The sequence below is a fragment of the Miniopterus natalensis genome, chromosome 4, assembly GCF_054644295.1.
Source record: "Miniopterus natalensis isolate mMinNat1 chromosome 4, mMinNat1.hap1, whole genome shotgun sequence".
NCBI classification, from domain to species: domain Eukaryota; kingdom Metazoa; phylum Chordata; class Mammalia; order Chiroptera; family Miniopteridae; genus Miniopterus; species Miniopterus natalensis.
Genome location: NC_142084.1, coordinates 86,936,953 through 86,950,303, shown reverse-complemented (window position 1 = coordinate 86,950,303; position 13,351 = coordinate 86,936,953). Strand labels below are relative to the sequence as shown.

Here is a 13,351-nt window from a genome sequence, read left to right as displayed (position 1 = left end):
ATCAATATCTACAGTATTAGAAATTAAAGAGGTAGGGGGTGAAGGGGGCCTAATACATGCTGACAGAAGATTATTTGACTTTGGGTGGTGAGCACACAGTGCAATATACAGATCTTGTAACAGAAATCCACACCTGAAACCTGTATGTTCCTATTAACCAATGTGACCCAAAAAAATTTAAATTAAAAAAGATGATAAAAAAAGAAAATGGGAATTTTTAAATATTTACTAATTTAAACAATGCAGTAATAACCCCTTTTAATGTTAACATAAGTAACATATGTTCATGAAAAATAACTCTTTTCCCAAATAAAATAACATTTAGTGAGAAGACTGATTCTATTTTACAGTTTTGCAGGTTTAATATTGGGCTTAGAAGAAGAGAGCTGGATTCTCATCTCCACTTCTGCATTCAGTCTGCTGTGATGTCACATGTCATACAGCTTCTGCAAAACTCCAGGATACACTTGTAAGAGGAGGGTTCAAAAATGGCAAATAACCTCTTAGGAGTATTGCTGAAATAGCCTTGACCTCATGCACCCCCGAAAGGGTCTTGAGGGACCCTGGAATCTCCAGGCCCCCTTGGAGAAGCACTGCTTTGTGACAGCTGCCTGCAGGACAAAGGAAAAGGAGCTGCACCCACAGGAAATGGTCCTAGTGGCTTCGCAAATGCTGGTTCTTCCTCTTTCCCTCCACTCTTGTTCTTTTCCTGGCAACTACATTCTTCTAAAGTCACCTTTTCCTTCCTCTGTGCTCTGGATGCAGCCTGTCAGGGCAGTGATGAACCTCATGACAGAGTCCCAGAAGCAGTAAGAAGGGGCTCTGTCCTAACCCTAGATGCCTTTCTCTAAAGACCAAGGATCAGCAGCTTTGCACAGTGGCAGTACCGTAGCCAATGAGGCTTATCCAACGCTCTAACCAAGCAATAGGAGAGCCCACCTGGGCACGGTGCGGGAAGAGGCGTGGCACCATTTTCAGGGGGGCCCAGGTCCACAGACATAGAGAAACAAGTGTTCGCCTCCAACCCCACAGGGAGCGGACGCCACCAGCATGACACAGAGCCCACCACCCAGATGAAGCCAGGACATGCCCATGACCAACATGCGGCCTGTCCCAGGAGCAGAATCTCTGCTCCCTCCAGCCGTCCTTCCTGGCCCTGGGCTGAAGTAAGGCCTGGAGGGCCCAAGGACGTCTACAGGGAAGAGGGGGGAGCTTTCTGTGAGTCTGAGGCTGAAGTTTTAAAATGAACAGGACTGAGGCTTACATTCCAAGCCTAAATTGAACTTTAGCTGGGAAGCTATGGAATCTGTTGAGATGCTGTTAAGCATCACCCACTACCTAGCAGGGAGAGGTCAACAAAACACTGTTGGTAGCAGTTACTGAAGAAAGAAAACCAGTTCACGTTTCCACTCTGACAACCTGGACTTGCTCACGAAAGAGGTGAGCAGGGCCATGAGCTCACAAACAGGACAGAGCTGTGTGGAAGCGAGGCGGGCCAGTAAGCACGGATAAGTGGAACAGGGAAACTGAGGCAGATTGTTAAACAGCAGTTTGCAGACACCTAGTAAATCCTATCTTCCCTAAACCAAGGACACTTGAGAATAAATGGTTTGTTAGATGGGCCAGGGACAGAAACCCAGGTACAGAAACTCATGAAGGCAGGAAGCCCCTGATGCCCAGCAAGGGGCGAAACAGGGAAAACAAGAACCTTGTCCCCAGGGTAACCTTTCCTCCCCTAGCATATTGCTGGTTGTGCCATTTAGACCCCCTGAGCAAGTTTCCTCCCTAAAGATAGCATCTAGGCCTCAGCTGTACTTCAGCTCCAGGCCCAGATGAGCAGCGAAACCAGATACCTTGACTAATGACCCCCTGCCCAGGTACCAACAAATCAGTGGAGACAGGACCCTGAAAGAGAGTGCCTGGAAAGCTGATGAATATTCTATTGAGACCTCCCCTGAGGCCTCCTTTAAGATTCCCACCAGCAAGAGAGAAAAGCCTGGGACAAAGGACCCAGCCTGATCTCCCTCTGGGAAGCACCACCCCACCTCCACACCACCCCCCCCCCCCCGCCACCCCCCCTCCCACACACACACACACACACACACACACACGCGCGCTCCGCCATTCCCTTTCCCCTCCTCTTCCCCCATTTCTTCCCGCACATGCACGCACCTTCTAAATTCTAAGGGCCCCCGCGAGACTTGCAATCAGGGCAGCAATGGGCAGAAGCAGCTTGTCACAAGCTAGTCCCCTGAACTTGACCCCAAGCCCTCCTTTTCTCTGACTTCCCAGAAAGCCAGGGCAGCGGGGCCTAGGCTCTCCTGTTGCTTCTTCTATGCTAAGCCCTTTCTTGTTTTACTGTCCCCTAGCTTTATTAAATGTTCCCTCATAGTCACCTGGACTCATAGTGTGAAATTTTTCCTGCACTAGGTCAAGAACCCACACACTACCGCCAAGGGCAAGGTCCCCTTTCTGGTAACATTACCACTTGGACAGACTAGAATTTTAAACAGGGCTTTTTGTAAGCCTTTTCATGCAACGGAGCAAAACACATTACATTTAGTAGATTGTACACAAACAGCAGCAATCCCCACAAAAAATTATCTGTGTTAATGGAAAATAGCACCTAAGTTTTCAATTAAAGTCTTAAACGTTAAGCACTTTGTATAGGACCAGCGGTGGACGGAGATCACTCCAAGTTCAGGTCAGCCCTAGGACAGAAACGAATCGTGGCCTGGCTCCAGGCCCTTTGTTCCCTCCACAAGAGACCATTTTCCAAAGTTTCTAAATTTACTGTAGACTATGAAAGCCATTCAGGATGATGCTTTGCTTTTCAAAGAGCTATACACCTGCAAATGCTAGAGCCAAAGCTCTCCCCTGAAGCCCAGCACCCCAAGCCTTATCTTATTCTCTTCTCTTAGAAGCCTTTCTCCGAATTCCAGAAATTCAGACTGACTTGGCTATATTCCGCGGTAGACGTTCCACAGTCAGGACCAGTGTCGATGTGTGTTCCTCATACTTCATGCCTAGCATGTTGCTGCTTCCTCCAAAAACAGTGGAAAACAAAGGCTTCACTCCTAACTTGCTACATATGCTACAGATGTTTCAGAGGAAATGCTTCTCACACAGCTTAGTATTAAGCAAGATCAAATCCAACTGACTACATGGCCAAGGCAAGTGAAGTGGGTTAAGCAGGCGAGGTCAGAGGCAACAAAGAGCAAAAGACAGCCCGATCGGGCGTGGTTCAGCAGTTGAGCATCGATCTAGTATCTAGGAGATCGTGGTTTGATTCCTGGTCGGGGCACATGCCCGGGTTGCAGGATCAATCCCCAGTGGGGGGCGTGCAGGAGGCAGCCAGTCAATGACTCTCATCATTGATGTTTCTACCTCTCCTTCTCCCTCTTTCTCTCTGAAATCAGTAGAGACATATCTTTTAAAAAGAGTAAAAGACACACATCAGGTCTCCCTTCACGCCATCGCACACAGGGTCTTGTATGACATGCTCCACCTAGAAGGCAGCCAGCACTCCACAGCCAGCCCACCAGATGTTGGAAGCAGGGCCTGCTAGTGCCAGGCCTGCTTTCCAAAGCAGCTCCCAAACCAAAGATACATGACACTGTGAAAGTTTAAATGGTAACAACTAATTTTTTAAAATAGCCACTACCATCACCACCACCCCCCAAAAAATCCATAGACAACCATTTGCAATCTCAGATATTTGGATTCCAATCTCAGATTTGGAATCAGAATACCGGCTCTATTATTTTCTAGCTCTTCATGTCTTTGGCATACCAATGGAATTCTGAGTTTCACTATCCTCATCTGAAAAACAGGGTCATAAACATGAAACAAAATAATGCTTACTACTTAAAACAATTCCCAACACAGGGTAAGCAATACAGTTCCCTATAAGTAAAGAGTAGATCTTACCTTCAGTAAATTATCTGCTGGGGTCAAAGAACCTAACTGAAGATCCCAAGGAGGTGGACTTCTTAGGGGATTTAGAGCCTTTCAAATTCTGATCACTGAATACTGAGTAGTGAAGTTGTTAGAAACTAAACAGAACCAGCAATAAAGAATGCCTAGCAAGAAATACTTAATGAGCTTGAAGTGGCTCTTCTAATTAAGAGATCTAATAACTGTCACCAGTTAATGGCCACAAAACGGCAGTGAAGTACACATTGAGGGGTATATGTTTCAGGGAAAACAGTGGCAGCTTCTAAAATAAGCTGTTAAAACAAACCCAAGGGTCTTAAGGTAAATTTTTCAAATCAGACGAACTTCTATTGTCAGATTATAAACTCCTGCCCATTATTAACACTTCTACTAGTTTTTATACTGTTTTAAGCAAATTACAAATACCAACCGCAATATTAAGATGAGTCTGTTTAAAGAATTGCTTTATTAGTACAAACTATTAATACATACAAACTATAAAGCACTAAGAAACTTAAATCTCTAGGTCATAGCAAACAGGTGGCAATTCAACATCCAGAGTCGACAGAATGCTTGAGGGAGACTGCAGCGGATCTAGAAAACAGGAATTGCTTATTCAATATCTGCAAACCCTTGATTCACTGTCCATCTCAACATGGACATTAGCTGTCACTTTTAACCATCAACCGTTTTTCCCTTTGTCCAATGAATCCCTACACCCGCCCCACCTACACACATACATACACACTTGCTAGAACGTAGCTTTGGTCCCAGAATTAACCTCATTAGGAAATAAATCTTAGAAGTATCCAAACCTCTACTGTTCTTACAGATCCAAGTAAGAGCCAACATTATCACTAATGTAAATTTATAGAACAGTGTAAGTTATCTCATCAGAACAAATAGAAAAATGTACTGATGATGGCTCCTGACCACCAGTTTGAACCAAGACCTCAAACCTTGCGCAGCGGGAAGGTTTTGCGATTCCACGCTATTGCACCAGTGTCTTGATCCTGTATGAGCTCTGCAGATAACTTGGAATTCTCATTCCAAGCAAGTTTATTATACTTCAACTTATAACCTAAGAAGCTAGATGCTAAATTCAAACTTGTTTGGCTGTATCTAACGCTGTCCAGATTCCAAAATGACTTGATTTTACCTGGGCATTTGGACTAAAAGGCAATACCAACTGAAATTAGTTTTCATTACTCTGAAATCTTTTCCTGAAGTTTGAAGGACAGAAATGACTTGTAGACTAACCTCCCACACAACTCTGTCCCCACGGTGATACAAGTATAATGACACAAACTGTCTCAGGCCCTTCTCGAAGGGCGCTTGTTTACTTACCTGACTCCCACAGTGGAGAGGGCACCTTCAGAGGTGAAGGGGGACCGAGGTGTAACAGCTTTTCAAGTTTCCTGTCCTCATCAAGGATCATGAGAGGCACTCCACTCAAGGGGAGCCGTGAGATCTGGTGTTCTTCAGGCAGGTCAAAACTCTCAAAATCTGCCCAAGAGAGAAAGGGTTTCGTCAGGGCAGCAATTCTCAGTGTGGACAGTGGACTCCTGGGAGTCTGAAACTCTTTCTTCAGGTCCACAAGGTCAAAACTATTTTTTTTAACAACATGACACTTTTTCCCCACTGTGTTAACATTTCCGATGATGGCACAAAAGCAATGGTGGATAAAAATCACTGTGCCTTAGCCTGGCCAGCGTGGCTTAGAGGCTGAGCATCAGCCTAGGATCCAGGAGACTGCGGTTCGATTCCCGGTCAGGGCACAAGCCTAGGTTGCAGGCTCAATCCCCAGTATGGGGCATGCAGGAGGCAGCTGATCAATGACTCTCTCATCATTGATGTTTCTATCTCTCTCTCCCTCTCCCTTCCTCTCTCTGAAATCAACAGACATATTAAAAAAAAAAAAAAAATCACTGTGCCTTAGCATGGATCAAGGCTGGGGCAATACACTTTAGTCATTACTCTGTTCCTCACAACCATTCCCCTGCAATAAAAAATGCAAGTTTCACACATCACTTTACCATATGCAGTAAACAGATTAATTTTCTTAGCTCTCAATCTTTGAGAGCATGTCTTTTTAACCTTCAGTACAATAAAATGAGACATATGCCAAAAAGCACTCTGCTACATACTGAAGGACGATGGTGATCTTGAGGAAAAAGGATTTCAGCAATTATCTGATTCGCAAGCTAAACTAGAGGCCTTTTTCTAAACACCATTTAGTTGAAAGAACACCTGAAAGACAAACTGTGGTTACTCAGAATTGAGTGTTGGCTGCACATTTTCTCAGAGAAATGAAAGGAGTCTATCCCTTCGAGGAAAGCAGTATTTGTTGCCAATGAGAACATTCACAATTTCAAGAATAAACTAGAATTTTGGAAAACTAATCTGCAATCATTAGCTTGACGGCTTCCTCATACTTCAGACTTCTCTGATGAAATCAGTGGTGATATTAATGAATGCGCTTTTGAAATTGCATAGTGAAGCATTTCAACATTTGAATAATCTACATTTTTCAATAAACAATATTCCTAAATGACCAATGCATGATGAATGCAAGGATAAAAGATACATTTGAAGCACAAAATAGACCAAAGGATTTTATTGTCAGAGTATAATATGTTCACTGATAACGGTTTCAGATTTCACATTGCAACTGTATGTTCACAAACAGCCACTGGTTGAATTTTAGTGTAGTATCAAAGAAACTATCTATACTTATCTGAAAAGACAAATGTTTCTCCCTTTCCTAGCTCTCTAGCTGCATGAGGCCAGATTTTTTTCATATACTTCAACCAAAACAGATGCAACAGATTGAATGCAGGCATCAGATGAGGATCTAGCTGTATCATATTAAGCCAAAATAAGCAAATTTTTAAAAATAGAAAACCTGTCAGTCTTCTCAGTAAGTTTTTTTGTTTTGGAAAAGTTATTTTTTGTGAGTGGGGTTTTTTTAAGTTTATATTAATATAATAGGTTTATTATTTTTTAACCAATTAATAATCTTAAGTATAAACAGAACAAACAACCAAAAGTTCTTTGGGGGGGTCTTCATTAATTTTTAGAGTGTAAAAGAGTGATTAAACAAAAAATTTGAGAACTACTGTGTTATTTAAAACTGGTTTTTCTTGCCCTGGCTGGTGTGGCTCGGTTGGAGTGTCGTCCCATACGTACACTGAAAGGTCATGGGTTCGATTCCCAGTCAGGGAACATCCCCAATCGCAGGTTCAGGTATTTCAGATATATGTAGCAGGTTGGAGGAGTAAAAAACTTATGTTTTCACTGGGTATATGAAGTTTTCGGGCATTGTTCAATTTAACATAAAACCCACTTTCTAACAGGCTTACTAGGGCTGTCCACTATAGACTTGTTCAAGGTTAGTGAACACATCTCCCCCCTAGGAGGTAATATCTTGAGGACAGGGAAAATGGTCTCCACACCGTCGCTCCAATTCCTTTTCTGGCCTAAGATGATACCTTACAAATAAATCTACCAACAAGTATATTTGTTCAAAGCAACCCAGATTCAGACAGTCTCGTTATAGTTTTGGGTCATGTCATATTCGTAGTCATATCAAGTTACAGCTGAATTGGATCCTAAGAGAAACTCATGGCTAAAGCACTTTTGAAATACCAAAAGAAACTACCTAGAGGATTGAAGGGAAAGAATTTTTCTATCTCTGGGTAGGTGTCATCCACGGCAGGAACAGAGCTTTTTGCTTTAACAGTCTTCTCAGTCACCTAAAATAATCCAAGAAAATATGAGTTAGTGAGAGGGCTTCTTTAAGACCTGTGAAAGCTTCACCGCATTTAAAATTTTTCAATTTCATGCCGACTAAGAATGATAATCCTTAGCTCTTATGATTACAAACACAATTCAACAAGCAATTCTAGTAGCATGGCTCAAAAGTTAGCCTGGAATTTAAGTATCAGCTCCTGTCAGCCTGTCATCAAGAATGCAGAACAGAGGTAATTAACTCACTCAGCCTAACAGAGGAGGAAAGCACTGAAGCTGATCCTAAAAGCCAGTTTTGGCTTTTGGCAGTGTGATTTTCTGTGTGTTTCCATCAGTCTTACCTTAATTAGTTGTTTCTTCCTAATACACATTAAGCAAAACAATTATTCAAATAAAGTGTTAATCCACACGTCCAAGTCATCTTTCTCAGCCAAGTTCTCTCAGTCTGGGGTGCACTGACCTGTAGCTCTAGCTCATACACAAACTTAATCGTGCTAGCAAATTATCACCTAAGGAGCTGGTGCTTGCTCTGGGAGGTGGGAAGGGAGAATGGCAGCACCTGAACTATCATATTAACAACCTCTTGCAAAGCACCTCCCTCTCCGTACTTTTTCTGTACGTGTAAGTAGATGCAGTCATACCTCATTCTATCACCATGCACTTTATTGCACTTCATAGATGTTGCTTTATTTTTCTAAAAATTGAAGGTGAGACCCTCCACCATCAAAAAGATGACTTGCTTTATGGCAATACTTGCTTTATTATGGTGGCCGCAATATCTCTGAGGTATGCCTGTACTACCAACAAACCTGCTACAAGACATTAGTTAAGGGCAGGTGAGGCAAAAATATTCAACAGCTGCTGGGACGCACAGAGGAAGGCCATAAAAACAGTATGATTCTCCTCTGCCAATCTGTTTGCTAGACTATACTTGCCCTTCTCACTGGGAAGAAAGCCAGTTAGGAGGCCAATAGTCATTTTAAGAGCCCAAAGTGCTGAAGTGTTTAAACAGTGTCTTTATACACAGCACTTACCTTTTTAGCAGAGAACGTTGTCTGTTTCTGTTTGAGAGGTCCATTAGCCTTTAAGGACTTTTCTGTAGCTCTGTTAACAGTTCCCAAAGCCTTTCTGGGAGCCTTCCGTAAGGCTGGAGGAGCATCAAACATTTTGCCAACATGTGGTGTTGAAATCTGAGATCTCCCATCTAAAGCTTTGACTGCTAAAAAAAAAAAAAAAAAAAAGTACCATAAGATTATTCAGGCAACACACATCAGTGCAACTTGCAGGATAACTGTGTATAAACTTGGCCTAATTCTCACCACAAATTCAACCCCCATTTTGGCAGTGGTATGGCCACTGTCAATCTCATTCAAATATTGAACTTGAGAGACTCATAACAAGCACGTTGCAAGAGCATACCTCAGAGATTCCGCAGGTTCGGTTGCAAACCAAAGCAATAAAGCAAGTATCACAATAAAGTGAGTCGTAACCTTTTAGCTCATAGAGGGTCTTGCCACCAATTTGTAAAAAATGCAACCTCTGCCAAGTGCAATAAACAAAAGGAGGCATGCCTGTATTCGGCAAACTTGACTCCAATTGCCCTCAAGGTACACTAAACGCCTCCCCAGGCTCCAGGCCGCATCCACAGCTGACCCACAGTACCTGTGCATCCGACTGCTGCCTGCATACTTACAAGGCCGGGGCCCCAGCTTCAGCCGGTCCTTGGGAGTCGCGAGGGTGCCCAGTTCTCCATTCTCCTTATCCACAAAGATCACAGTAGCCATTCTGGATTAGCTAGGGGTGCGAAAGACATATTAGACCCCGGGGGTGAGGGAAGACCAGAGAGCCTAAGGCGTAGCACAGACCAAACTTTCCACACGGGGCACGCCCACGCAGAAGCAAGGGCTAAGCGGAGGCCGAAGCGCGAGCCTAAGCCAACGGGCACTTAATTCCTGAAAGCTGCGTCAGAAACTCTGAATTCCATTCGAGTTGGCGGTTCGGGGCTGGCAGAGACCCGGTACTCATCAGAACCGAACCGTCCGGAGTCGCGATGCAGTCCAAGGCCGCAGCTGAGCCTGGCTCGGAAGCCCCAGCCCCCAGCACCCCTGGCCCCCAGGACCCCGGAACCCCTGACCCCGAACCCCCCGGCCCTGGTCCAGGCCCCAAACGCGCCTTTCTCCTCCCCAGGCCTGCCCCCCACGCCCCCCAACTACTCCGGACCCCTCCGCTCACCCACGTTGGGATCAGCAGCCAAAACCACCCACGCCTCAGCCCTCAGCGGTCGCTTCAGCCCCGGCGTTTGAACCACAACTCGCGTCCCTATTGGCTCATCCGCCCAGAGGCGGGACCTGGGGGGGGTGGAGACGCTCAGGGAGAACCAATGGGAGGCGCCTAACTACTGGGGCTCCGCCCCGAAAGCTTTTTCCCTAGACGACAGCTTGTTTCTCGGGAAGGAAAAAAACAAATCAAACCTCCTGACGCCTTAATAATGGACTTATAGGTGTTTCTTTTAACCTGCTCCCCACACGGGTAGAAGGGGAGTGAATATGGTCTCCAATTACAAATAATTATGGTGATTATTATGATATCAAGGTGCGGAGTATTGTTTTTCCCGAGACACTTGAGGGGAGGGGCAAGACGTTCTTACAGGAAAAGATTGCGAGGTTCAAAAAGTCAAGGCGCGGTGGCACCGAACTGTTTTCCTAAAGTCTTCAACTAATCAACTATTCGTCCAGAGAGTTAATAGACCGGATCAAATAAAAAAGAAGTGTCCTGGAGGAAAGGCACTGTAGTCTTCAGGAAAATAACTTCAGGTGGGGGAAACAACCCATGTGAGGTCTAAAGAACACTAGCACAGCAGAATTAAAAACTAAGAAAATATGCAAGTACAGATAGATCAAACGGCAATATCTGAGTCACTCTGGTTGTGCCTGTGATTAAGAATGGCCTGCCTATTCCCTAATTAAAGGCCTTTCCTCAGCACTTCAGGCTAGGATGCTGTTTCTAGTATATCAACAGGAGTCTCTGGCTTAGGAACAAAATGATGATCCTAACGAATACATAACTCAGGCTTCCTTAAAATTCTATCATTTAATAGGGACTGGCATAGACATGGTTCTCAATATATGCCAGCTCAGTGGTCCTTCTTCCCTGGCATTTCAGGACCAAAACTGACTGAATGATTCATTCAATAAACAGATAATTACTGAATGATGCTTAATGCATCAAGAAGAAAGGATCCTAACTCAAGAAGGTGAAGAAAAGAGGGATGGGGAAAAAAAGCCATGCATACCTTTATTACCCCTTCCCTGTCCTTCTTCTTTTGAATCCCCACCCCCTTCCCTTATTTTCTCCTTGTATCACTTTCTACACTCCTCAGCTCCATATTATATCATCAGCACACAAAAGTTCATTTTGAAACCAAATCAGTACAACACCTACAGCTTCCAAGTGGGAATTCTCTATCTCCTTAAGTTTTGGGGTGTAAGTCTTTCCCTTACAACAGGAAACACTGTCACCCAAAGTCATTCAGTAACTGAAAATATCATAACCACCTCCTCTTTGAGTGACCACTGTTTTCTTACTAACAATGCCTCAGACCCACTTTGTTATTCCAAACTACTAGTGGAATACCCAGTTGCTACAGCAGCCTCACTTCATAAGGGCACCTACATCCTAATCAATCCCAGGGTATCCTAATCCTGATTAATAAACAGTGACCCATCCAAAACTGCTTCCTTAAACCCTTCTCAAAATGAGTCCTCCAGGGAGGAACCCAAACCTTCCAAAAGATTATTCCCTCTTGTCCAGCACATTCTGATTCCTCTGGGAGATGAGCTCTGTGGCTTGTGCCTGGTGGTTTGAACTTAATAAACCTCAACACTAAAGCAAGTTTCAGTAATTGTTTTAAGAAGATAAAAACCAAGTGTGGGTGATTCGTAGACTACTTACTTTCAGGCTATTCTCTGAACTTTCTATTCCTTCATCTATTATTCTGTAGAATCAAAATACTTACATTCCTAAACTCTAGACACTGCAAATTCTTAGTAAGAAAAAAAAATATTATAAGGGGCTATCTTATTGAGGTAAAAATGTTAGCTACCTTCACTTTTACATTTTAAAGGAATGCATGTTATTTTGAAATTTTAAAATAAAATAAAAAGTGACCAGAACAGGTGAGACAAAAAATAAAAAGTTCAACTGAGTAAATTTGAAGATCTAATTGGCTTTATTAAATTATTTGTGAATTGGGCAGCATCCCATCTCACAAATACAAGAGCGTTGGGAAGGTTTTTATAGGAAGAAGTAAAGGGAGATATTAACAAAAAAAAGGGTTATTTGGGGACTAGGATATCTTTTTTTGAGGGGGGGAGCTGGAGAAAGAAAGGGAAGGATTTGTATCATGCAGATGGACTCTTCTTTCTGTAGGGGTTGCAGATGAAGAGGGCCCATGTGACAGATAACCTTACTGGTGCTTGAGAAAGGAAAGAGTCTAAGCTGCTGCTGGAACTTAATCAGTAACCGAGGAACACAGTAAATTCCTAACCAAGACCTTCTGTGGAACTAGCCACATATACTTTCCAATAGCACCAATTAAAAAGATAAATGATTATAGAAGGCAGTGCCTGTTCTTTCTACATCCTGATAAAAATAATTGCTTCCAGAACCCTTCCCACGACTCCAGATTCCAGGTGCTTGATGACCCTACCTTATCTGTATATTCTCTCCACCTGATGTAAAGCTATCACTCCTTGACTATATATAACCAACTATAGCAGCTGATGCATAGCTATATTTTCCTTTGTCCCCCTGCCTATACAAATATCCCTGAACTCAGCTCTCAGGCAATGTCCTCAGATGGGCCCAAATAAATCTTTTCTTAAATCTACAAAGCTTCAAGTCTTCTGTTCCTTAACATGCTTGATGACAAGTTCAGATTGCATGATTAGATTGTATTTCTGGGAGAGGCTGAAACTACAATTAAATCCATTTGGAAGGAGGGGGCGGCGAACAAGATGGGAAGGAAGGGGAGGAGCGTGGGAAAGGGAGGTAAAGCTGGAGAACCCGCAAAATGGATCGAAAGCTTCTAATCCTTAGATCTATCCTCAGAGGGGAGACGAACGCCAGGCTGAGGAGGGAGCAGGGGACGGGGACCTTGACGGAAGCCGCCGTCCTAAGCCTCAGACATGGTACTTGAGTCCAGTCAGGCCAGGACTGTGTCTTCAGTGGTTTTTAAAGGAAAAATTATAAGATGTCATATCAGATTTTAAACACTTAATTTCTTACGGCAAAATGATATGCTGGATCTACTGGGTTAAATAAAATATTGCAAAAGTAATCTTACCTGTTCCTATTATATCAATATGGCTACTGGAATAGTTAAAATGACATCTAGGGCTGGAATTCTATTTCTCTTGGACGACGTTTCATTGGAGGGTTCTAAGCTTGGGCGGTGGGGCGAGGCATGAACAGATTTGGGTTTTGAAAAAATATCATTACCGTGGGGACTACGGAGCCGAGGGAGTCGGAAGAGCAGCCAAACTCGAGATCTCGCGACACCCAAGTCTCGGGATCCTGGGACCCGCCCCCCCCAAAGAGCTGTTAGTGCGCATGCGGAGTTCGTAGTGCGCATGTGTCCCGCGGTGGCTGCCGGGAAGCGCTGAGA

At 43.7% G+C, this 13,351-nt stretch overlaps 1 protein-coding gene across 2 annotated transcripts; it reads right to left on the bottom strand.

The window, feature by feature from the left end:
• Nucleotides 1–4,383: 4,383 nt before the first annotated feature.
• Nucleotides 4,384–13,123, bottom strand: PTTG1 (PTTG1 regulator of sister chromatid separation, securin). 2 transcript variants are annotated; one of them, XM_016214029.2, is made up of 6 exons: nt 13,031–13,123; nt 9,380–9,480; nt 8,721–8,905; nt 7,598–7,691; nt 5,284–5,442; nt 4,384–4,530 (listed from the first exon to the last, which is right to left on the bottom strand). In XM_016214029.2, exons 2-6 carry the CDS (start codon nt 9,468–9,470, stop codon nt 4,451–4,453), a joined length of 609 nt encoding a protein of 202 aa, XP_016069515.2. In that variant the 5' UTR covers nt 9,471–9,480; nt 13,031–13,123; the 3' UTR covers nt 4,384–4,450. The 2 variants fall into 2 exon arrangements, with proteins under 2 accessions (XP_016069515.2, XP_016069516.2); XM_016214030.2 differs by lacking the exon at nt 13,031–13,123 and adding an exon at nt 9,919–9,974.
• Nucleotides 13,124–13,351: the final 228 nt, after the last annotated feature.

Bases quoted from the DNA above. Each gene is read 5' to 3' on its own strand.
- PTTG1 (XM_016214029.2), bottom strand. From the start codon at position 9,470: ATGGCTACTGTGATCTTTGTGGATAAGGAGAATGGAGAACTGGGCACC. The intron at 8,906-9,379 runs GTAAGTATGCAG...TTTTTTTTTTAG, and splicing joins GAAGCTGGGGCCCCGGCCTT to CAGTCAAAGCTTTAGATGGG. The intron at 7,692-8,720 runs GTAAGTGCTGTG...GGATTATTTTAG, and splicing joins CAACGTTCTCTGCTAAAAAG to GTGACTGAGAAGACTGTTAA.